Genomic DNA, 25,117 nt, shown 5'->3' on the forward strand with positions numbered 1-25,117 from the left:
ATAAATAAAGGAGTTAAATAGTAAACTAAACCATAAGAGCAGTAAATGAGGACAACCTATGATGTGAGAATAATTATTCTCTTGTCACAAATAATTTTCTCCATCTTAGTATTGTTCACAGGATTGAAAAAATACACTTCCATAAATGCAGTATCACACATTCAATCAGAAGGTGCATTGCACATTGAATTGAGACGTGCTGAAGATTGTCTGCTCCTGTCAGGTTGGAAATGTTGCTGAAGACAGACAGTCTTAATGCAGTATGATTCTGTCTCCTGATAAATTAGAAACATGAGCAGACCCACTTCAGTTTATATTCTCAGTAGCCTAAAAGTTAAAGCTTGGTTAGTGTGCTGGGTTTGGATGGGACAGAGTTAAATTTCTTCATAGCAGCTAGTATGGGGCTATGTTTTGGATTTGTGCTGAAAACAGTGTTGATAATAAATAGATGTTTTCATTATTGCTGAGCAGTGCTTACACAGAGTCAAGGCCTTTTCTGCTCCTCACCCCACCCCACCAGTGAGTAGACTGAGGGTGCACAAGAGGCTGGGATGTGACACAGCTGGGACAGCTGACCCCAACTGACCAAAGGGATGTTCCATACCATATGACATCATGCTCAGCAATAAAAAGAAGAAGGGGAAAAAGAAGGAGGGGGGATGTTCAGAGTTATGGTGTTTGTCTTCCCAAGTAACCATTACATGTGATGGAGCCCTGCTTTCCTGGAGATGACTGAATGCCTGCCTGCCAATGGGAAGCAGTGAATGAATTTCTTGTTTTGCTTTGGTTGCGTGTGCGGCTTTTGCTCTACCCGTTGAACTCTCTTTATTTCAACCCATGAGTTTTTTGACACTTTTACCCTTGCAATTCTCCCCCATCCCACCAGGAGGCAGTGAGCAAACAGCTGTGTGGTGCTTAGTTGGCAGCTGGTGTTAAACCACAACAGATAGGTCTTCTAGTTTATTCATTTGATGCCTTTGTTATGATCAGGATATAGTCATCCTGTTCGTAACTTAGAACAATATAAATGTAAGATATGAACATATTCTACCTTCCTTTAGGGAATTTTTTTAAGTGTCTCCCATAATTCAGTCTTACTTTTCTTGTGCTTCTCTGAATTCTTAGAAATTTCCTATCACTCTGAAATAAAACATAGAGCATAGAAAATTCTCTTGCCATAAATTTTGCCAATAGCTATCCAATATCCAACTTAATTCCAAGCCATTGTCTGTTTATACTGGGATGATACTCCAGAGACGGCAATCTTCAGATTGCATTTCTAAGAAAAAACTTATTTTATTTTTCTGACTGGTATTTTTAATTCTTTTTTTTTTTTTCTTTGGCATTTTCTCCATTCTGAGGGAAGCAGATGGTCGTCTTTTCAATCTTTATTTAAAGAAATCTAACAAGAGATCTCAGCAGCCTAATCTTTGGAGGTAAACTGAGCTGTGCATCTTCTTGTGAGCTATATGGAAGAGATGGTACAGAATACCTTTGCAGTGAAGAAAATTGTCAATCATAGTTTAACAGGATTGCTTTCCAAACTAGGGCTTCTCAGAAAGTGAGATATTTTTCCCCTGTGATTTGTGTGGGTCTCTTGTTAGTCTGAAAAAGCCTCTTTTTTTTTTTTTTCTGAGATGTAATGACACATTTTAGAAAAATGTTGTGAGATCTTCAATACCTTTTCTTTTTTCTTCCATTATTGAGCAGTTCTAATAAGTTGGTATACCTATTTCTTTTTCTTTTAGTTGGGTGACCCCTTCTTTGTTGGACACTAGATAAAAGATGGCTTCTGCTACTGAGAAAGATGAGAAATTATCAGAACAGTAGTGTTCTCTCATCTTTTCCATACAGAATTGTTCAAAGAGGCCAAATCATGAACATTCTTTATTATAAGAAATAAAAGTGATGGTAACTTGACATTTTGGTGGCTAACAACAGCAGATAACATACTGAAGAATTTTTTCTCTCTCTCACCCTGTTAAAGGAATATCTCTTTTCATTATAGCTTTGCTTCCCATCCCTCCTCTTTTGCTCTATGACATCAGGAAATTCTTACCTTCCTCCTAGCAGGAAAGAAAAGCAGCATGAAGTTGTGACAGTAACAATTGTTGTTTAATAATTCATAATATTTAACTTAAAAGAGGATAAGCAGCAAACCCTCCATTTCTCCTCATTTCCAGCATAGTGTACGGAAAATGAGTAAGGCTTAGGCCAAACTTCATAGAAAATGCGGAAGAACATGCAAAAGATACCGAACATAAACTTGCTGGAGAAATAATGTTTTATCTACCTATTAATGAATATAATAAAGTGAGAAAGAATTGAGAAATCGGGTATTGTCTACCTGTTCTCTACCAGCCCCCGGAGAAAAGATTCCAGTCCGCAGAGAAAAGATTCCAGTCCCTGGAGAAAAGATTTTTGAAATGGTTTCTGAGAAAGCTGTATATCTATAAAAGGAGTGAATAAAGTTTCCCATCTGTCTTTAACAATTGAACTTCTTGAACATTTATTCTATCGTCTGAAGCTGGCGGGTGTTATCTTGTTAGGACTCCTACTGAATGTCTGATGGTGCATCTGCAGAGAAATCAGATAAAATAACAAAACCTTGAAGTTATATATTTGCTGCTTTAAAAAGCACATCTTTCTTATTATTACTCTGAGAAAGGCTCTGGTCTCAGAGTTTTGCAGTTTCTGTAGTGTCAACTTGATGTTGTAGCACAACTTAAAATATTAAATTTTATCATGTCATGACTGGCAACGCTTGTGTCTCCAGACTCACTGTTATGGACTTTTAAATTAGGAACTTTGATGATTCCTGTGAAACAACTAATAACTTCTCTAGGAATCTGATATGTTCTTCAAAGCTCCCAGTTTACAACACACTAAAGAAATAACTCTATATTAATTAAAGAAAAACTAAACTTGTGATAATTCATGCATGTAGACCACTAGAATTTATAATAAAGGATTTACATTAATTAATTTTGCATGCCAGCTTTTCATTTTCATGATGTTTAATCTCATAATACACTTGTAAATGATTGTTTGTGTTAAAAATACGAAGGATTATTTTACATGTCTTCACTCATTAGGCAGTTAGATAGGTCATGTAAAACAGATTTTAAACCCAGTTCATTTTGTCATGTTTTCCTTTGGAAGTTTGAAAACACAGCACCCATCTAGTAGTTTGTGAGGCAATTCTGATTTTACAGTTCTTTTCTTTTTTTTTTAAGGTTTTTTAACGGCAAAATTCTTCATATACAGAACTGCAAATAAATATGCAGAACTTGAGCACGTTCCCATCATTGCACAGATAAAATTGCTATCAGCTACTAGTTTACATCATGAGGGTTTTTACTTATATTCTTACTATAGAGCTGGTTTCAAGGTACTGTTCTGATGATAAAATCATAAGGAATAAAAAAATATGGAGTTCTGCATTTGGATATGCTGTGGAACAGTTATATTAAAGGACATTCCTCTTAAACTTACAAGTTTGCAAGACTCTCAACATGTCTTTTCAGCAACAATTAATCTCATTCTTCTCTTCTTATTTTCCCCTTCCTTTCCACACGAGGTTATCCGCTGACACAAATCACAAGGGGAGAGTTGCTTATTCTGAATTCCCAAGTGGAAGAGAGTCAGATTGGGTAGGACTAGCCTTGGAGGTAAATGTGACAATGTGCGCCCATGAGATCATGGTATCTTTAAACCACGTAGATAGCAAACTGTGTTATCACAGCATAGACCTCAGCCTGTGTTCCACCACTTGCCTAGACTCTTCCTCTATGCAGCATCCCTCTAAGAGGTGTGAGCTCTGTCATTATGCTGTGTGTGCCGTCCATATCAGGTCTAGTAAGTTAAAAAGCGTAGTCAGACTGTTTTTAATAGGTTATAACTCTGCTGCCAAATTACCGCAATTGAAACAGATACAAGCTTTTCCGTAGCTACTTTTTTTTTTTTCTAAAAAACTGGAGGATCTTCAGAAAAGATACAATTTCAGAGTTGTAAGCAGCCAGTTGCTGAAGGGAATGGCCCTTGAGCCGGCTCAACCCATATCCTCTATCATGAACATATTAACTACTACATTTTCTTTGATAGTTAGGTAGAATCATGGCAAATGAACTAACTCAGAATAATCCAAATATTGATGATTGTGTGCTGCCTTCTGAAAAGTTTAGTTTAAGCCAAGACTGAAAAGGAGAATCTTTGAAAGCATGTCTGATATCTGACTTCTCTTGTATTCTGTGCAGTGTGTGCTCTGTATTTTACATGAGAACCCAACCGTATATTAGAATTGATAAATAAATTCTGCAAGAAAGAGTGAAAAGAACTCACACATTGATTGCGCTGTGACACTCCATTATTTATCTGCATTTGTTGTTATTTTGCTACGCAAATATCAACTCTCCACAAATTGTTTTTTCTGGTATTCACTAATGTCTCATAGGTTGACATTTGATGATGACTCTGAAGACTTTTTGAATTTGTTTTATAAATAAGGTAAGGTTTATGAGGGACATTAAAGATGATTTAAATTTTTGAAAGAAAAATGTAAAATAATTTGTTTTTTCTAACTTATACTATTGTTTTTATTGATTTTGTTTAGTAGTTTTAAAAATCATTTTTTAAGAAAATACAAAAATGAGGAATTTTTTCTTTACATAAATAAACATCTGTTTAACAGCGTGGCATGCTTTCACTATACATCTTTCACAATTCGCATCCTGAGAACCTGATATAAAGAAAAAAAAGAATGTTTTTTCTCCATTCGAAAAATTACTCTAGGTTACTTGGAAAGAATTTGGATAGAAGAAAAACATTCAACAGGAACATTCTAATTTTATTTATTTATTTTTATTTTAATAACAAAGTAGACATAATTTATTTTGTTCTTTCAATTAAACTATGAAGTGCCTTGTTTGTAGTCACTAGGTTTGCATCAGCCATATATTAAAAATCAGCCGCAGAACCCAATATAAAAGATAAATTAAAATATATATGTATATATTCAGCTTTTGAGGTATGCACAGATTACTAACCTAGTTTCCATCAGTTATCTATGTGATGCTTTAAAAATGATGCCTGGAACAGTTGTACAAAATCAGCAATTAATATCTGGAATTATCATAGAACAAAGGTCTATATATATCATAGAACAAAGCTATATATGTGTGGTGCATCGACCTTAGCTGTCTGTCTGACCTCCACCCAGCCGCTCTCTCATTCCACCTCCTCACCAGGATCGGGGGAGAAGGTGAGATGAAAAAGCTTATGGGTCGAGATAAAGACAGGGGAATCGCTTACCAATTACAGGCAAAATAGACTCAACTTGGGAAAAATCAGTATAATTTATTGCCGATTAATGTAGACTTGCACAGTGAGAAATAAAGATAAATTAAAACAATACTTCCCTCACCCCTGTGTTGTTTTTTTTCCTGAGGCTCAACTTCACTCCTTCATTCCCTACTCCTCTACCTCCTCCCCACCCAGAGCAGCCCAGGGGGATGGGGAATGGTGGGTTATGGTCAGTCCTTAACAGCTCCTCTCTGCTGCTCCTTCCCTCTCACACTTTTCTCCTGCTCCATGATGTGCTCTCCGTGGGCTGCAGTTCCTTCAGGGCACATCCACCTCCTCCAGCCTGGACACTGTGAACATCTGCTCTGGCACGGTCACGGTTGTGGTTGCGTCCACTGCTGCTCGGTCTCATGGCGCCCCTGCTCCCCCTCTCTGACCTTGGTGCTCACAGGATTCTTTCTCACTCTGGTTTTTCTCCTCACTCTGCGATTGCAGCGTTTTACCCTTCCTTAAATACATGCCCTCATGGTGGCTGCGGGGCTCAGCCCTGCCCTATAAGGGGTTGGTCGGAGCCGTCTGGAACCGTCTGGAACCGTCTGCCCCGGCCTCCCCTCACAGACGCCGCCCTGCAGCTCCCCTGCCAGGGCCTGGACACCCACATCCAACACAGTGTGCCAAAGGACATGAAAGAAGTCACAAAAAAAATATTTACCCTTTCCTTTTGCAAGTTTGTCTTTGGATTTTTGTTTTAATTATGTCTAGTTTCCTTCTTTTAGCAACATATACAGCATCCTCACCCATTGTCATTGAGCTGTGCACTTTACACGTGCTGAAGAGCTGACTCGTATGGCATGTACTCGTTCTGCCTCCGTGTTTTTGTACTCTGCATTTTTTAACTGCTCCTCTCCACAGTAGAAAGCACCAGGCGATGGGTGAGAGATAACTGATGTACTGTCTCTCATATTAGCATGGCAAAATTCAAAAAAGGTATCATAAAAATACTAAAGTGACTCTAATACAAGCAAAACACTTGAAAATATGTATATTGCTTGAAAATATGTATATTGCTTGCATAGTGCTACGAATGTCTTACTTTGCTGAAGTACTTTCTAGTTCCTTTATTGCTTTATTCCAGCAATAAAGACATGTATTTGTAATGTTGAATTAGAAATGACTGAAATTTAATTCTTTGTAAATAAAATACAGAAGTTCTGACTTCCAGTTTTCCCATTCAGTGGAATATGCATCCTAACACTTCTTGGTTTTAATCACAGAACAACATTTGGAATGAAAGTTTCATGTTAATAGCTCACATAAAGATGAAGAAAATCAAAGCTTATCTTGCTTCCTTTGCAGGTTTTTCAGGCCAGTACTGTGAAATAGAAATGAATGAGTGTGATTCAGCTCCCTGCCTGAATGGTGCTGTCTGTGAGGATCATGTCAACAGCTATGATTGTTTTTGCCCTGACGGTAAGCTGTTCAAAATAATTTATTTTTATTATCTTTGAAAATTTTCAAAATTGCCTGCAGCCTGCAGAACATCTTCTTGACAGTCTTCAAAACCATTGTTAAAATTTCCTTTCTGTGGAAGTTATTAATTCTTTTCTGAAGCCTCCTTTGCATCTTTGTCCACCAAGGCAACTAATAAAATGCCTATGCTCCATAAATTATGGAGGAAGATATATTTGTAAGTGCTACTTTTTTCAGGCAAAACCTCATGATTTTAGCAAAGTCTGAAGGAGCGGAGAAAACACAAATGTGCAGTACGTGAAATCCACAGAAATTGTAATCAATAAACTTACAAAGAAAACATTTTATCCTGATGTACTAACTTGCAGCTTTGTAACTGAGAACAGCCATCAAATTACAATGGTCATAATAATGACTGTAATATATCTTCAGTACAAAAAATCTCTTAAAACTTTCACAGAGAAAACCAACATGATTTTCAGCACTTTTTGTCTGTTTCTGCAAAAATGCATACTGCCCAGTGTTATCAGAAGTGTATGAACAAATGAGTGGTTTCAAGAAAAAAGTAGTTCAAGGAAAAACTGAAATGCTTTAAAACATTTAAAATTACAGTATCTTTCTGAGATATTTTCACAAATGGGTTTCTTCTAAATATGTGTATGGTTTTTTTAATCGGATTTTTAGTTAAAAATAAAGTCAAGGTTGTGGTTTATAACCTGGTACTTTGTTTCTGCATTTTAAACTTTCTTCTATTATTTGTTTGATTTTAATCTTCAAATACTACTATGTTTTAAGTACGGACTGATGGTGTGTTGATTTCATAGCTTACAATATTTCAGGTATTTATATATTAACACAAGCATTCTAGGGGTGATGATATGTTCAGAAACTTATCGTGAAAGATGAAATTGCTACAAATAATTCTCATAAGTACAGCCTCCATCATTAGCTAGTTTAAATTAGAAGCCAAAACAGATATTGGAAGGCAGTTGAAAATTAAGCTTGGAAAAGATCATTCTGCTGTTTACTCTGCCTGATCAACTTATAAAAAAAATAAATCTTGGCATCCACATTGATAATTTTGTGGTTTACTTGTTACCTATGAGACATGGGTCTGATTAAACTCTAAATGCAAATGAGAACTGTTACTGTATACATTATTAATGAACTCAGGGTAATTCTAAAGTTTTATGACTTAAGGATCAGTGGAAATTGTTTCCATGGTCAGTCTGAGAAATTACGGGAATATGCCTTGCACTGAGGGTGCTGATAGTTTAGCATTAGTCATGGTCTTCCTGCAGCCATGGCCTGTGACAGCACTAATGATAGTAATTTTGTAGCATGACCATGAATTAGAATACATTTAAAAGAGTGTAAAATGTCAGATATTGGAATGGAGATTCTCCAGCAATTTCAAGTACAAAAAAATGTTGGACTTCTGAGTTTGCTAAAAGTCACTATGACACAAGAAACGAATAGAGGAAAAAGTAGAGAAGTAGCTATTTGAGAGGTGATTTTTAAAACTATAATCAGATGTCCAAATCCCAGCACCACTTATCTTCATCTGCAATGTTCTCAAAATGGCAGAAGATATACAGATTCTTAAGTCTCTGCTAATCAAAGAGTTCAACTAGATTAATGAAAATACTGAATCCTAAATTTGTTCTTTCAATTATTATCTCCTTTTAAAATATCTTTCATGGTCAAATGTATTTTCCAGAGCAGAAAAAGCTTTTAAAAGATCTTTCTGTAAGACTTCAAGATTTTTTTTTTTTTACAAGAGTAAATTGAAAACAATATATTTTTTTTAAAAAAAGGACCCCAAAGCATGCTTTGGAAAAGAAGGCACAGATATAGCCGAATAATACATAGCTCTTTGTTTTTTTCCAACAAGGATTTGAAGGTCTGAACTGTGAAATCGACTTTAATGAGTGCACTTATGGCTTCTGTAAAAGCAATTCAACTTGTTTAGACCTGGTTGCAGACTACCGTTGTGTTTGTCCTCCAGGATTTACTGGTAAGATTTATTTTAACTCTGGATAAGCCATTAAATAGTTAAACTTTTAATTTCCTTTTCTGAAATCAAAAAAACCCTCTTTTTAATTGCATTTTGTTCACTGTTTCAGCATTTATAAAAATAAATTCAACTCAGTGTTCTGCGCTATTGATAATCTGCTTTAATTTCCCTGCTAATATGATAAAAATTGAAAGCAGTGTGTATGCTGTTTGATTAATTGATGTGAAGCAAAACTACATTTTGCCTAGAAAAAAAAAGCATTGAGAAAACACCTAGTCTATGAAAATAGGTGAGCAATGATAGCTGTAGCTGGTGCTGTTTGTCTTCAGAAGATCATACCACAGTCATACATTTTATGTGATTGAGATAGATAGAAATGAGAATGCAATTTTAGCAAGAGGACACTTTGTTCTCGTCAAGAAAGACACCATCAGATCCTTATGATAAATAGCTTGTAAATTGCACAATTATTTTTGTGTCTAAAAGGTTTAAGAAAACAGCTCTCGCATCAGGAGCAAATCCTCATGGCCCTGCTTTCTGCCAGAAGCAGCTAACAGGATCATGCAGAAATCAATAAAACTGTCTCAAAAAATATACCCTCTTAACAACTAATATGCTGTGATGTCAGGGACTGGAACACGCCGACTTTCAGCTGCTGATTTCAGAGGCAAATGGAGCAGCATTATTCATAAGAGGTAACAGGAAGAAAAGTAGTGGCAGTCTCAGGAATCAAACAAAACTAGTGGGTGTTGTAATAAAAAAGCCAAACAGGTATGTACAGAGAGCTCAAAATCTGTGGTGACCAATGGAGAGAAAAGAAAAATGAAAGAGATCTATTATGGAGCATGAAAGGTTAAAGAAGTAAGTAGAGCAGTGAAGGATGAGAAGGCAAAATTAAGTTAGAAGTAAATAGAGCATTTCAGGTTTATAGTAACAGCAGTGACATCCAGTTTAGGAGCCCCTCATACATATTTTGTCAATGGTTAAAAATAGGCAGATGGGACATAAGGAATGTAAGATGATATACAGAGATTTAGAATCTGTGAAGGTGATAATAGTTGCAGTTCCCACGAATGTCTGTGATTTTGCTTGATTCATGCCAACATATTCTAATATTATTCAGCATGACAAACCTGAGATACGCTCTATTTCCTACAAGATCATATTCTTCTTTTCTTCTTTCTTTGATAACTGGCTTTGCTGTCATGAGTTTGCATAGTATATGCCTATTTTGTGTCAATCATGAAAATAATTGAGGTGATTACAAAGTATTTGTTCATATAAATAGAAGCATTTTAATGCAATAATTTGAAAAGAAAGAGCTTTAAAAACTCTTACTGTTATACTACAAGGATCAAAATGGAAAACATCTAACTTTTCTGTAGTAGGTTACAGTCGGTCAGTTTGTACTAAGGAATGTAGGAAAAGCTGTTCCTGTGAAAATACAGCTACACTACTTTAGGATATGATGGAGTCCACATTACAGAAACGCAATTATAAACTAATGTGTGGGTGTCACCAAGGCAGCCTGGAACAGGGTATGTTCTCCTTAAGAGGAACACTTTATCCTAGATTCATACTGATGCAAACAGTTTGCCAGTGACATATCTGTTCATTCCAAGACAAAAAGGAGCCAAGATCTGTCAACAGTAAAACAGTTACCGGTGAGTTATGGGCAGATTTTAATGGGTACCTCGAGGCCTGTGTTGCAGTCACAGAAGTTCACATGACTGCATAATAGTCCATTATGAAAAAGCTCTATTTTCTCCCGCATTTCCTGTGTGAGAGACTTTTCATCACGAATGTGCTATTGATCTCAGTTCATATTGACTTTTTTTGTGAGACAGGACAGCTCCTACAAGAAAACAAATCAGCCAGTCTACTGACTGGAATTCGAAGTGGGGAGAAGGATCCTCCTGATTACACTGAATATTTTCATGTGTGCTTATGCTATTTGCATAATAAATGCAGAGTTAGCCATTGTGAATGTCATTAGATCTGCTCTCTCCAGGCCTTCCAACAAGTGCTGCAGCCTCCCTAGAATGAGTCTTTGATACAAAATAGTGAATATTTGAGCTTTTGTCTTCTAAGAAAAGCAGACAGTGGTAAAACAACATTCCATGTCCTTATGAGTTCTACAACTGATGTAGATGGCCCAAGAAGATATTGCCATGATAACAGTCACACACTCAAAAACTTTTTAAGGACAAAAGGAAACCGTGTGTATATATAGGAATTTTTTGTTTATCCAGTTAATATTTAAACAATGTAGAAATCCATATTATATAACGAATGCAGAAAATCACTGTTATCAGCACAGCCAAAATTGTTATAACAGAAAACTTATTAATATCTACCCATTTTCTTTGGCATTATGTTCAACTTCATTGTGTCCCCCTGGGTGCTACAGGTGACAGTTTCAGTCTTCTCAAGAAGGAGTGGGTGAGTTTAGGCATTAGTAATTAGCATCTTGAGCCCCTTCCCAAGAGAAAGATGTTCCTGGTGAGGGTTTCTTCCTTGTTAGTCAGGGATCCGGTTGAGGTTATTTTTCTACATTTTCTCATCCAGCCTGTGTCGTTCTCCTGCGTTGCCAGCTGCAGCCTGGCTGTGGCCCCCAGCCCCCCCAGCCCCAGGCACACAAAGGGCTGTGGTTTGTCAGGCAGTGACTGGGGGGCTGGGTGTCACCCCTCCCCAGCGGGGTCACCCCAGAGCTGAAGCTGGAGCAGGGGAGGCAGCAGTTGCTGGTCCCAGTGTAAGGGTTAAACCGGTGACACCCAGCTGAGGCCACGGAGACCCCAAGCCCCTGCACTGCCAGGTCAGCGCACAGCCGGGGCTTCCCCCTGCTGAGGGCAGAAATCTTATTTACCGGGCTACAACAGTTAGCTATGAACAAGGAGGCACAAGTTAGAAAGTTCATCGACAGATCTGCTAGCTCCCAGTTGATCACATCTTGTATTTTTCTAATGCAACTTGATCACAGAAGTGAGATTTGAAAAAGCCCAGTAAATGGATAGGGCTGATTTTTTTCTTTTCCTTTTTTTCCAAACATATTTTTGTTTTCCTAACATGTTAAAAGGCATTGCCAAATAACGTTTATCTTTAGAATCTGAGCTGGTCAGGTACAAAAGCTGTCTTAGGCCTAGCTGTTTGCTTGTCTTGTCATTTTCTAGTGCCATGCCAGGTGGCATCACCAGTTTGGTGTCACGTGCCTTATGCATGAATGCTGTGCCAGAAGGGCAGCGTTGGACGGGAGGGACACAGCGGCCTGTTTGAATGGCCTTGGCTGTGGTGCTCCACAGGTGGTGGAGCCCTCTCCAGCCTGAGGAGTTTGTTCCTTCCCTGGGAGCAGAGGCAGCACCATACAGGTGGCAGGGAGCTGGCCTGGATGGAGGGAGCAGCACTCTCCTGCTGAGGAAAGCCAGTAGGACAGGAACGCCCAACTGAGAGAGTCCTGAGAGGAGCAGGGAGTCTTCATGCAGCTTCTGCTCCCAAGTGTAGATTTTATTGTTAAAAGGGTGTGCACCTGAGTGCCGGCACCTTTGCAGCCTGCTGCAGAGCTTCCTTTACTCTGACCAAGATAGGTAGACAGAGAGAAGCAGCTCTTGAGAAAGAAAAAGACCTTCTGTCTCCCTCCATTAAATCAAAGCTTGCTCTCAAATGCCCTCTTGTGGGAGTCAGCACACACAGGATCACTGTAATTATCCCATAGGAAACAGCTACTGGACAAATGGACAGATGGCAGCACTGCCACCTCCTTCTCTCGCAATGTTTTGTTCGATTTTGACAATTAGAGGCATTTCAAGAACATCTGGCAGTTGAGATAGGTAAAGGCAGTCCAGGTCTGTTAACCTGGCAAGCCTCAAAAATTAGAAAAAGACTCGTTCAGCACATCCAGACTAGTAAATTCTGGGCATTATCAGAACCTGAACATAGGTGAAGCAGGGAATTTTAATGTTGAACAGTAGGACAGCTTTAGTACCTTAAGTAGTAAGATACCTTGAATCAAAGCATCAATCAGGTGGGCTGCTATGGAATTCATCAGTGATAGAGAAGGAGGAGGCAATTTTATGAGGTGTTGGTTATTGACTGGTTTCATTATTTGGGCGGATTTCTTCCGGTAGTGTAAGTCACTGGAGCCCAAGAATTTTGTTGTGTTCTGGGATGAGAAGGCATGTTTTTTTCATCTCGAACAAGTGACAGGATTATATTTTGTCCATTATAAACCTTTGCCTATTTTAAATTTTCGAAGAGATTACTAACTACGTGGATTTCAAAACTGTGCACGTGTGCCTGAGTGATCCCTATGCTAGTAAATTAACAGCAGTGTACACTGGGTAGAAAAAAATGTGATTCCAAAGTGATTTTTACTTTAGCACTTAGCCCTGAATTTTGTTGTAATTTATATGCATAAGATTCTTAATCTGACTTCCTCGTTTATATCATGGTCCATATGAATTCTCTATGTGTAACATTATCCTTGTTTTAGGTTTTGTCTCTGTCTCATTCATGTTTATTATTATCATGAGGCAGTATGAATCAACAGTCAAAATGTACCATCAGTCACATATTTACTTAAATAAGTCTTTAGGATTTATGCAGCAGACTAAATAAATTTGCAAGCCATTTAATATGCTTTCTGAAGATCAAATCTATATAATTTCTTCTGGCATGTCTCATACTGTAAGCTTTCTGAATCCTGTAGTATCTATTGTGGCTAAAGAAGTGGTCCCTGAAACACTGAACATTTGGAAACCAAAATTATAAAAGGATGTGCAGTGCCTTCTAGCTCAACTCATCCCATCATGAGGCAAAAGGCAACAGACACCTATTTTTGTGCTTTCAGAAGTCTTTTCTTGTGCATTATTTTTCTAAGAGTTTCTAAGCTTTGTTTTCGGTAAGCCTGCAAAACCTGTTCTATTTTAGGCAGCTTTTGTCTGACCTAGATGCTTTTTGTTAATGTCAAGTCCACTGCACATTTTAAAATCATTGAATCACTCCATCCTCTATTCCACACTAATCATCTCTATTCCTGTCCTCAACAATTCAAAGGAAAGAATTAGCATGAAAAAATCTATTGGTACTTACCATCTTTAGAGTCAGTCACAGATACTCAGTCTTGCTTACAGCTCATGCATCAGATTCTTGTTCCACATTGGGGTGCATTAAAAAGAGTGTGTCCAGCAGGTTGAGGGAGGTCATACTCCCCCTCTGCTCTGCCCTGGTGAGGCCACATCTGGACTACTGTGTCCAGTTCTGGGCCCCCTGGTTCAAGAAGGACAGGGAACTACTGGAGAGAGGCCAGTGGAAGGCTACAAAGATGGTCAAGAGAATGAAGCACCTCTCTTATGAAAAAAGGCTGAGAGAACTGTGTCTGTTTAGGCTGGAGAAGACTGAGAGGGGATCTCATCAATACTTATCAATATCTAAAGGGCAGGTGTCAAGAGGGTGGGGTCAAGCTCTTCTCAGTGGTGCCTGGTGGCAGGACAAGGGGCAACGGACACAAGCTAGAACAGAGGAAATTCCATCTGAACATGAGGAAAAACTTCTTTACCTTGGGGGTGGCAGGGCACTGGAACAGGCTGCCCAGAAAGGTTGTGGAGTCTCCTTCTCTGGAGATACTCAAAACCCACCTGGATGCATTCCTATCCAACCTGCTCTAGGTGACCCTTCTTTGGCAGGGGGGTTGGACCAGATGATCTCCAAAGGTTCCTTCCAACCCCTATAATTCTGTGATTTTATGATCAATGACCCTTACAGAAGCAGCCCAAAAGCCAGGTGTTCTTTTCTCTGATGTCCCCTAATGACAGAGTTCATGTGAACAACATGCTTGTACCTGATCTCTAGTCAAAGCACTAAGGTTTTTCAAACCAACTCAAAATGTGGAAGCTGAAGACCCAAGAGGGCGAGATGGTTCTCCTGGCTTCTGGCCAGCAGAGCTCTGACTCATAGCGGGCCTATGGTGGCATGAGAGCAAAAGGCTGACTGCCTTTCCTCTGCTCAGCTGGGACAGTGCCAATGGGCTGCTGGATTTCAGAAACACTCCAGAAGGTGGGCTGCCGAGGGCAGGCTTCCCACAGTTGGGCATGCAAACTCAACATGCTGGAAAATAAACACTATTTATGCATACATGGAAATGTATTCAGTATGTATTTGTGTGGTTATTAGGGAACATTTATTGTCACGTCTAATGTGTAAGTGTACCTGCTTCCCCTGGAAAGGGTTCAGGTTAGAACAATGAGTGTGAAAAAAAAGATCAGTAGAGTGCAGAAAAGACTGTTTACATTTCATCATGTTGCAAATTACATTACGTAAAAATGTTGATAAGCTAATACATAAAAAACTATTGAATCGCATTAAAGAAAAACAAATCAATTATAGTTCAGTAGCAATGTTTTTTCCAGTCATTGAAAAAATAAGCAAAATCTCTTTTTTTCGTGAGAAATCAAATAGCACATTTCTCCAATAGTTTTCCATCTCCAAATACTAAGCATGATTTGTTTAAATTAGAAGGTGAATAGTAACAGTTGGAACCCTCTGAAAAAAGATAAGTTAATTCTTCAATCATAAATGTAATTAGTTTATATGGGATTTACTTTATCATTGCTCTACTGGAGGTGTTACGAGATTATTTTTGTATTTCAGTTTATCCCCTTTATTTTAGATATAATGGATTTTTTCCAATAGTGATGCCAATTGTCATGCATAATATAATGTATGTAGAACATATATTAATATCTTTCTGGGTGTGATTGTGTATTTAGTTAATTTTAGATAAATTGGAACATAATCATTTAATATGAATAGGATTGTTTTTCAATAAAAAAATAGTTTTTGGTTGCTGGGAGGACCTTATCAAATAAAAAATGAAAAGCAATTGTGTCTAGAAAATCTCATACAGTGATTAAAGGACGTGCAGACAACTCTGGAAAACATGGTTGAAATTCTTAGTCTTCCTGAGTTACCATGGGACATTAACCAAATTTTTCCTTAACTACATCTTTTTCTATAAACTATTTCTGTTTTCTCTGTTTCTTTGCATGTGTTTTCTATTTATACTCTAAACAGTTAAGATCATAGATGACATCATACTATGGACAGTAATATGCCAGCACAGCAAGCACAATTTTTACTTTTCATATCTTAGTGCACCTGTAAAAATAACATATGAATATCAAGACAGAAATTCCTGCTGCATTGAGATTTTTATTATAACTGCTTCAATTAACCTGTTAGGACTAAATTTTCTGTTATGACATGAGCAATCAGTGAATGAACGCTGACATAAGAAAATCTGCCTCCAGCCAACTTCTGCAGTGCACATTTTCCGTCCCTCCCAGATATTCTGTTAATAAATTCGAGAAATGGATGGGGCACCTTACATAAGAATGGTTCTCTCTAGTTGTTTTTTTGTAGCGGATGGTTTCTCTTCTGAAAAAAATCCACCAAATCATTGATGTTGGAAAAAGTCTGCTGTTCAATATTGCCTTTGCAATACCAACTTTGCAATTGTACCAGAGGTTTTGATACTAAATTATATTTCCCAGTATATACTAGGCTGTGTTTTTAACAAGTGAAAAAAATTTACCTTTGGGCACCCTCTTCTTTGACAGAGTCAGACTATAAAAGGTATGACACCATCAGCTTTAGCATGACCACACTAAGTAGTAGCCATATTTCGTGCCATCTTCAGTAGCACAGTTGACTCTTTCCTTCTTCACTTTTTTGCCATTTTTTTTTTATTTTTTCCTTTTTTTCCTTTTTTTTTTTTTTTTACACCTTTCTCTTTCTTGGTTCTGCAACACCCTATAACTACTGATTTTGCCACATTTGAAGCATTTTATGTACGGTAGGCATTTGTTCTTTGTCTATTTTGTTATCCCTAGACCTGTTTTTGCCCAGCTCCTATGTTTGCTTCCCTAGCAGTAACTGGCCTCAGGTGAGCTGCTAATAGCCTTGGAGTCTTCAGTGCCATCCTACAAATGTTCCTTCAAGGCCTCTGCTCTCTCCCTTGTAGTCCTTCACACTGCAGCCTTACTCTAGGGTCATAATTAGTTCATTCTATGCAGCCTAACTACTTGTTACTCCTGTCTACATTTTATTAACAATAAGCATAACATGATGCAATTGTACAAAATTAAAGAAAACTAAACCAAATGAGGCAAGATCCACCTGGCCACTAGGCAAGTCCTGAGGCCTCTGGTGTTAGCTTGACACCAAACCCGTGGCCTGATGCTAGCAATGGCAATGCCATATGTACTGGGCTACAGGGCTGCAGTGGTGATAATGGGGACATTACCCCACAGCTTGACTCACAAGCTTAAACAATAAAAACTTAAACAGTAGGTTGACTAGAAACTGCTGCTTGCCCAGATCTGAGGAGTCTCGAGGCAGGAGAAGAATGTTAAATGCAGAGTGATGTTTTTAAAGCTACTTGTAAAACTTTTATAAGAAGATTTTTTTCCTTGGCACTTTTGCAATCAGGCGAGAAACAGAACTGTATAATTAGCTCTGATAACAGCAGAGCAGCACCTGACAGCCACTTTTCCTAAGAACCTCCAGAACCTCCAAGCACAGGACATACACATTCTGCATGATGACAATGATGCTACAGGGCCCAGCTGCCTTGGGGTGGGCTACCGCTGTCACAGAGATATACCTGGCTCACAGAATTGTCTTGATGTTTTCCCTGCAAAGACCCACAAAAGGCTACAGGATCAGGGAACTTATTCTGGAAGTCTTCTAACAACCCACAGATTGCTGGTTGTATGCTCTACGTTAGGTTTGTACACCAGAAGGCAGTTAATGTTGTCCATTAACCACCTTGTACTGAACCTAATTACTTAGTTTTGATTAAAGCAGACATTGAATCCAACAACATTCAATCCTGATTTGAATGCATGAAAAGAAGCCAGAATTTCACTGGATTTTTTTTCTAGTAGTAATCACCATCAGATTTAGAAGTTTATATTAAATATTTTATTTAAATTTTTGTCTTCAACTTGGAGCTATTGAGTCTCATTACCTTTTCTACACAAAATGAAAAAGCCTCTTACCACCCAAGTATTTTCTCTTTGTAAAGACACTTATACACTCTAATCAAGTCACTTCTTGTTTTTGTTTGTTCTAAATGAAACAGATGGAGCTCTTTAAGCCTTTGCCGACAGTGTGCTTTCTTCAGTTGTTGAATAAATTGTGTAGCTTTTCCTGCATCCTTCCCACTTATTTTTAAATATGCAACATTGTAGTCAATTTTTAATGCAAAGGTATTTTACACATCAATATTCCTTCTTGTTTTTTAAAATACATCTGAGAATTTTATTTTTTGGCACAGCACTGCAATAGCACTCATACGCTGAGGTCTTCAGCAGTCCTTTTCAGATCACTTCATCTTTTTCCTCACATACAGTTCAGCTACAGTTCAGTAGCTATAACCTACGTATCTTTTTCCTTGCTTGTATCCAGCAGACGCAAGTGACCAGAAGTGACCTGCAGTACATTGAAAAATGTACTGTTTAACCAAATAAAAGTTATCACAAGATTTCAGTTAATGCATATGCTTTCTCTCCTGTAGCAGGGAGATACAGGAAATGAAGTGAGAGTAGAAATGCAGAGTTTGTTTAAAAGTCAGTATTGAAATAATAGACTAAGGGCTTTTCATAATCACCTTGCAGAAAAAGAGGCTCAGAGAAGTATGAAGTTTGTCTCATTACGATTTTCTAATGAGGAAGACTTGAGGGGTGAATATAGATTGAATGTGACAAAAGTTGCAGATTCACTCTGTAAGAGTAGGACTTTCCATCTATCCCGCTGTATTTTTAACCATGTACATTTATGGTGTGCATGAAGAATTTGTTTGTTTCTGCCTGCTAGTGTTAATATTTTTACTACACCGTGAGTGTCCTCTGCTTCTTTGGCTACTGCACGCCTAGACTCCTCTCTCTCTTATCTGACTAAAAACTAAATGTGTTTTAATGGAGAGACAGAGTGGAGATACAGATTTGGACAGAAGCACTAGATTCCAAAGCGGGAGCCCTGTTATCACACACCAAGTAACTTAAAACCTTTCCTATTCTATTTTAAATTTCCTAGACTTTTTGATATGCATGACTCTTGGTCCTTCCTTACATGACCACGGATTTGGAATACTTGTCCTGCTTCACCCTGTTACGAGGCACAGCAAATTTCCAGACAATCCAACTCACTACATGAACATAAAAGCCTTTGGACCTTCTTCTGCGTTATAGAGTGCGTGTGCCCTGTATATTATATACTTGTAGCACTAGAAAAAAAACCACTAAAGATCATCTATTCCATCCTCATCCCAGCAGAAAACGTATACCATACTGTGTCATTCCTGATGTGTTTATCTCACCTTAAAGAAGTCGGACACCATTACTTCCTCAGGCAATCTTTCCAGTGTGTTATACTAACCACTAGGAGTTCCTTAACATCTAATCAGACTTTTACTGCAGTTTAAATGCATTACTTCTTATCCTGTCTGCTATGAACATGGAAAACTAAAGACATTTGCAAAATCCTTTTCTTATTTTATGACTGTCATCACATTTCTATTCAAATCTTCCTTATTTAGACTTTACAGTCCCATTCATTTTGCTTTTCCTAAGATGTCATGCTTTCAAGTTCTTTGCCATTCTTGTCATGATCATCTCGACTGTCTTCATTTGGTCCACACATGTCTTGAATGCAGCTGACTGCACAGTGCAAAGCACTCCAAATGCAACTTTACTTTAGCAAGATGAGAACAAAAGGATTACTTTATGCTTCTAACTGGCTATGTTCCTTTTTATATATCCCAGCACACTGTTTGATTTGGAATAAAATTCTGGGTTTTGTTCCTACTTAACTTGTGATTTACTGTATTATGATATCTTCCACTTGTTCTGATTGGATAATGTTTGTTATTTCAAACACTATATCCAATTTGACAAAATTTATGAAGACTTCTAATCCTGTCCTCCAATGTACCTTTTTGTGTTGCCACCAAGAAGCTTACTCTGTTGTCCACCATCCAGGCTGTTGTTGAAAAAATTGAGTGGAGCTAGATGGACATCAGACCTCTTTCAAAATCTGTGCAATTCATTCATCTATTTTGGTAGTAAAACCACTGATAACTAATGTACGAATATTGTTTTCTGACAATTTTTACTCATTTGATAATATTCTTTTGTAGTTCATATCTAGTCCAATTATTAGGATTTCACATGAGAGCAGTAGAAACATTACAGAAGTTAAGGAATATGACATATGCTGCTGTTTTATGTTTCTTTTTTATCCACAAGGCCTGTAACTCTGGTGTAGAAGGGAATTGGTTTGTTTACATAAGGCTCATTTTTAATACATTTTATATGTATAGGTTCTTACAAGTAATCAGTTTAGTAACTTTTTCCCATATTTCATCCAGGAACTGAAATTACACAAATGGATCTGTAATTTCAAGACTCTGTCTTTTACACTTTTTTAAAGGCTGACTTTATTGAGGCTTCAGGTACCTTACCTATCTTCCACAAATTCACCAAGGAAACTACTGAGTTTTTATCAGGTAGCTCTTGAAGTACCCAAGGGTGACGTTCATCAGACCAGCCTATCTGAACATCTAACTCATCTGACGATCCTCCAGCCTGCCTTCTCTATTCAACACTGAAGTTTTGCCCTTTAATCAGAGGTATCAATTATGATAATGAACTGCTCGCAGCTGACCTTTTTACTGATGATTGAGGCAAAAGAAGCATTGAACAATTTGGCATGATTACCATTATCAGTACCCATCGTTCTCCATTCAATGGGAAACCATACCTTTCCTTCATCTTTAATGCCAAAGGACTTACAGCGTGATTTCTCGTTACCTTGACCATCCCATCTTATTCAGTGCCTTTGCTGGTCTGATTTCAAGCCTACATATTTATGCTGTACTTCTTAAGTTATCTTAGTAACCTGACCTATATTTTGTTAGTTAGGCACTTTCATCCTTTGAAAAACAGGAAAAGCCATGTTGATCTCCTAATAAGTAGTGTCGTCTTCCCCACAAAAGGATAATTTGTCTTGGTGTATTTAAAGAAAGCAGTAACTTTCTTAGTTACGGTTTTATCTTAAATCAGCCTCTCATCAGGTTTCACATCAGAAATTTTCTGCACTCTTTACAATTTTTCTGAATTCCTTTGGTTTTATGTTGTTCAATACCCTCTCACTTCCCATGGATCTTTATTGATCTCACCCAAGTTCTTCACATTCCTTTCTTCATATGCAGAGATTACTCTTTCCTTTCACTTAGAATCAAATCCCAGAAAATCTGTCTTTGTAGTTGCTTTTTCCACTATTGCATGAAAAAAATTGCCAATAGGACATTCAAAAATCTTTGTATTTTTGAATGATGATTCCTTTTCCAAAATGTTGTCTTCCATTGCTTTCTGGATAGAATACCAACAACGATTTTTCTCATTCACGTCAGTGACAGCTACAGTTTTCCTTCTCTATCACTGGAGTAGCTTTTGGTATTCACAGGAGCTGTTAATCTCTACAGCTGTCCCTTGATTTTGAACGAATTCTGGACCAGAAAGATCACAGTATAATTTATACCAGGCTAGAGCTTGCTCTAAATTAACGCAGTGCAGAATAGAGAGATGAGGGACTATGAATTTTCTTTGGTATGCCAAATGAGTTAATAGTTTCATAAGCCACCTATTAGCCTTCTAAATATTCTCCTCTGTATATCTTCTGTATGTTCTCCTATAATTTTGTTGTTTCATATTTTAATTCATTTGAATTGCAGCTCAATTAAATCTCTTTAAAAGAAGAAAAATGAAGAAATGCTTGAGTGAATTTGTGGTTTTCTGTTGGGATCGGAGAAGTGGCTTTATTCATCTAAACATGGAAACAACCTTCAGAAATATTTTTCTTATTGTTACTGAGGTTATTAAATCTCTAAAATAGTTTTTAAATTGGGGCATATAATTCTAGTAATTATAATGGCAAGATGTAATGCTAGAATACACAATATATTTGCAAATGTAGCTCATACTTATTTCTTTAAAATATTTAACTTGTTAACTATCAGCTATGATCTATGAATACGTCTAGTTTTAAAGCTGTCAAGCAGAAATAAAATAGTGTTTCCAACCTGGAAAATTTAAATTATGCAGTTGTCACTTGTACTGTGAAGTAGCTTTTCTGCTTTCCCAAACCCGGCATGATTTATAGTTTTAATGTTTCGTTTTCTGTCAGACAAAAACTGTTCCACGGATATTGATGAATGTTCCTTCAATCACTGCAAAAATGGAGGCCATTGCCATGATTTGATTGGTGAATTTTACTGTAGCTGTTTGCCAGGTAAGAAGTCAGGTGACATTTAGGTGAGAAATGTTCTGTGGTATTCAAGAAAGGAGTAGTTTTTCATAAGCACACAACTAAGTAGTCATTTATTTTGCTTGAAAAGAGAGAAGGACTGAGCAGGTATTCTTTAAGTGTACTCTACAATTGCTATGCAGCCGGTGTCAGCAGAATTTGTTTACAAAACATAACTTGGGTACCAGAAGTCCTGCCTTACAAACTGATAAAATCAGCCAACACTGTTCGTGGTATTCACCCCAGAATCTTTGAGGAATTCTGAATTTTTAAATCTTTGCAAAAGTTAATATTCTTCCTGCCATGAAGATAGAATGATTTTCTTTCCTTCTTTTCTACTAGCAAAAGTTATTTTTTATATTTCTTATTATACACTGAGGAATAAAATGGGGAAATTGTATACAGTAGTTGTCATAAGGGTTGCTTGCAGTGATGAGAGAAGCTATTAATAACTGAAGTCATCAACAATATCAGACCAACTTTTCTGTCTTCATATGGCATACATAATTTTTATCAAATATACAGTATCTTACAAATACATAAAACCATATGCTTTTTCTCTATAGGTTGGTGCTACAGGCCAGCTTCTATAAACTGAAATGTAATATCTTTTAATATAACCACCTAATTTAAATATACGATACTTGCATACTATAACTAATAGTTGATTTTTTTTTCCTGATATCTTTATTGTGGGTCAGCTAGTCATTATCTGATTGGAAAGCAGCAAGTAAGACATGAAACAATAGTACTTTTTCAGTTGCAGTTTTTTCATACCCTTACATCACTTAAATTGCATTAAACCTTGTTCCATCATGTCAAGTTAGCAATATAATGGTAAAAGGATCAAGCTTATATTTGGACAGAAATATTTGCTTGTAATGGATAAGAAAAAGAAGCGGTTAAAATTAATATGTCCCTATAAGAGTTATATGTGTTTCTGTGTAAGAGACTTAAAAATGTATACAAGTCTAATGCGTAAATAGCTTGAAAGTTACTGAAGCGTGAAACACAGAAATAGCAATTACAGCTAGCACTGCCACTAAATCATGGTATATGTGCTTAAAAATAACTTTAATATATATATAAATACATATGGGTATTAGTATATATAGAAGTGTATGCTTGTATGTATTACACATGTACATATATGTGTAATACATTTTAAGACCTGAGAGTCTCCCAATAGACTTTCAGGATGCAGAATATCTAAGTTTTGTCTTTTTTATTGTTATTATGAATTAGTATGGCTAATTTGTTAAGACTGGATTCTTATATGTTGATGTTATAGTTTAGTTTTGCTTTTTAAATTGCAAAGCCTATGACTATATTTCATTACTCTTTCCATGGTGGATAAACAAAATGTCACACCTCATTTTGTCAAAGAGTATTTTGCTTTGTGCAATCACAAACACAACAGTAAGTATGAAAATGTCTGCCTGCTTTGCAAGACTGAACAAGTGAGATCATATGCATGAAATTGTTATTAAAATGTTGTAAGAAGTACACACATGAATTCTCAGACTATAGACATTTTCCATTAATATTTTTGAGATACGTATTAGATACGGTCTTCATGAAGAATTAACATATCTACACAAAAAAAGGATGAAAATGAATGATTTAGACAGTATTTAGTCTAGGAAGGTATGAGGTTATGCATGCATATACTGGATTTGAAAGAAGAAAGCAAGACTGTTTCTAAATAAAAGAAGACAAATTTTATATAAAATTATGTCTCATACAGACTATGAGCACAGAAAACAGAACAGCTAACATAGACCTACCAGTTGTTACAGCAGTTTCCAGGCTTCTCCAATGAACTGCAGGAAGTATCTTCTGGAGGCTTCCTTTTTGAGCAACATCTCACAGGCCGCTACACTGGGTGACAAATAGCTTCTGGAGGGCTTTGCTTCTGTTAGCTGTTTCCTTTTTAGGGAGTGCCTATAAAAACCATCTGCATCTGGCTGCTAATTAGGGAGTGTTGAACAACTACTTAGCTGAAACTTGGGGAGCAGATATAAATCTGGTAAGTAGAAGTACAGTTCCAGGAGAGCAGAAAATAGAGGCCTGACAGCTGTTGCAAGATGGCCCTTGAAACTATGCCCAAGACTAAGATCTATGCAACGATGGTAGTAATGTGCTATAGGACAGTCTCCAGCATCAACTGAAGCAAACAACCCAGGCAAAACAGAAGCCTTGATGCAGGCAATACTCCTGAATCATGATGTTGCTGTGTAGGGTTTGGGCTGTAGGCAATACTTCTGGAGTGGGGGTGATGGTGGCCTCACCTGTGAAAGAGGTGAGCAGACTGCATGCCGTCACAGAGAATGAATGCAGGAGATGGATAAGGTCTTTCTACATAGTCTGTAGAGGCAAAAGCCTGAGCCACATGATGCAGGGAGGGATGGACAGCTAGAGATTATGCTTAAAGGAGTAGTGGAAGGAGACTTCCAAAATGGGGGATGCTGGAAACTTATGACTCTAATAACAGAGTGAATATTCTTTCTTTGCCTATACACCTGCAATTACTGAACAAGCACTGTGCCCTGAGAATAGGTGAGGACAAAGCATATCTATCAAAGAAGGCAGTGAGGTCAGTGGAACCTGAACCAACTGCCTGCACCAAGGACATGTGGTGGATAATAGACAGAATCTCCTTCTGCAGGGGATGGAGTAACCCATCTGCCTACCTGTCTTCATTTCTTGGAAGATTTCCTACTTGTTGGGGGGCTTGCATCTCAGATCCTTTGGAGAGACTGATGATGTTCATCTTGTGTTCAGACTGCTACCTGTGGTTGCCCACACAAATGGGAACCAACAATACCACCAAGGGAGGCCTGGAACAAATCGAAGAGTGACTACAGAGCACTAGGAAAAATGAAAAAGGGCCTGGGGGAGCATGTGGTGTTTTCCTCAGTCTTTTCAGTGACAGTCAAAGGCTTAGACAGGTTTGGGCGTGTCATGCGG

At 37.5% G+C, this 25,117-nt stretch overlaps 1 protein-coding gene across 1 annotated transcript in view; it reads left to right on the forward strand.

Annotated features, from left to right (window-relative positions):
• Nucleotides 1–25,117, forward strand: part of EYS (eyes shut homolog) — an 884,174-nt gene that overhangs the window by 233,802 nt on the left and 625,255 nt on the right. The window contains exons 13-15 of the mRNA XM_063330257.1: nt 6,658–6,771; nt 8,666–8,788; nt 22,028–22,132. Of these exons, the coding sequence (XP_063186327.1) occupies nt 6,658–6,771; nt 8,666–8,788; nt 22,028–22,132 (342 nt within the window). The remainder of the gene's footprint in view (nt 1–6,657; nt 6,772–8,665; nt 8,789–22,027; nt 22,133–25,117) is intronic.

Source organism: Chroicocephalus ridibundus, chromosome 3 (assembly GCF_963924245.1).
Source record: "Chroicocephalus ridibundus chromosome 3, bChrRid1.1, whole genome shotgun sequence".
NCBI lineage: Eukaryota > Metazoa > Chordata > Aves > Charadriiformes > Laridae > Chroicocephalus > Chroicocephalus ridibundus.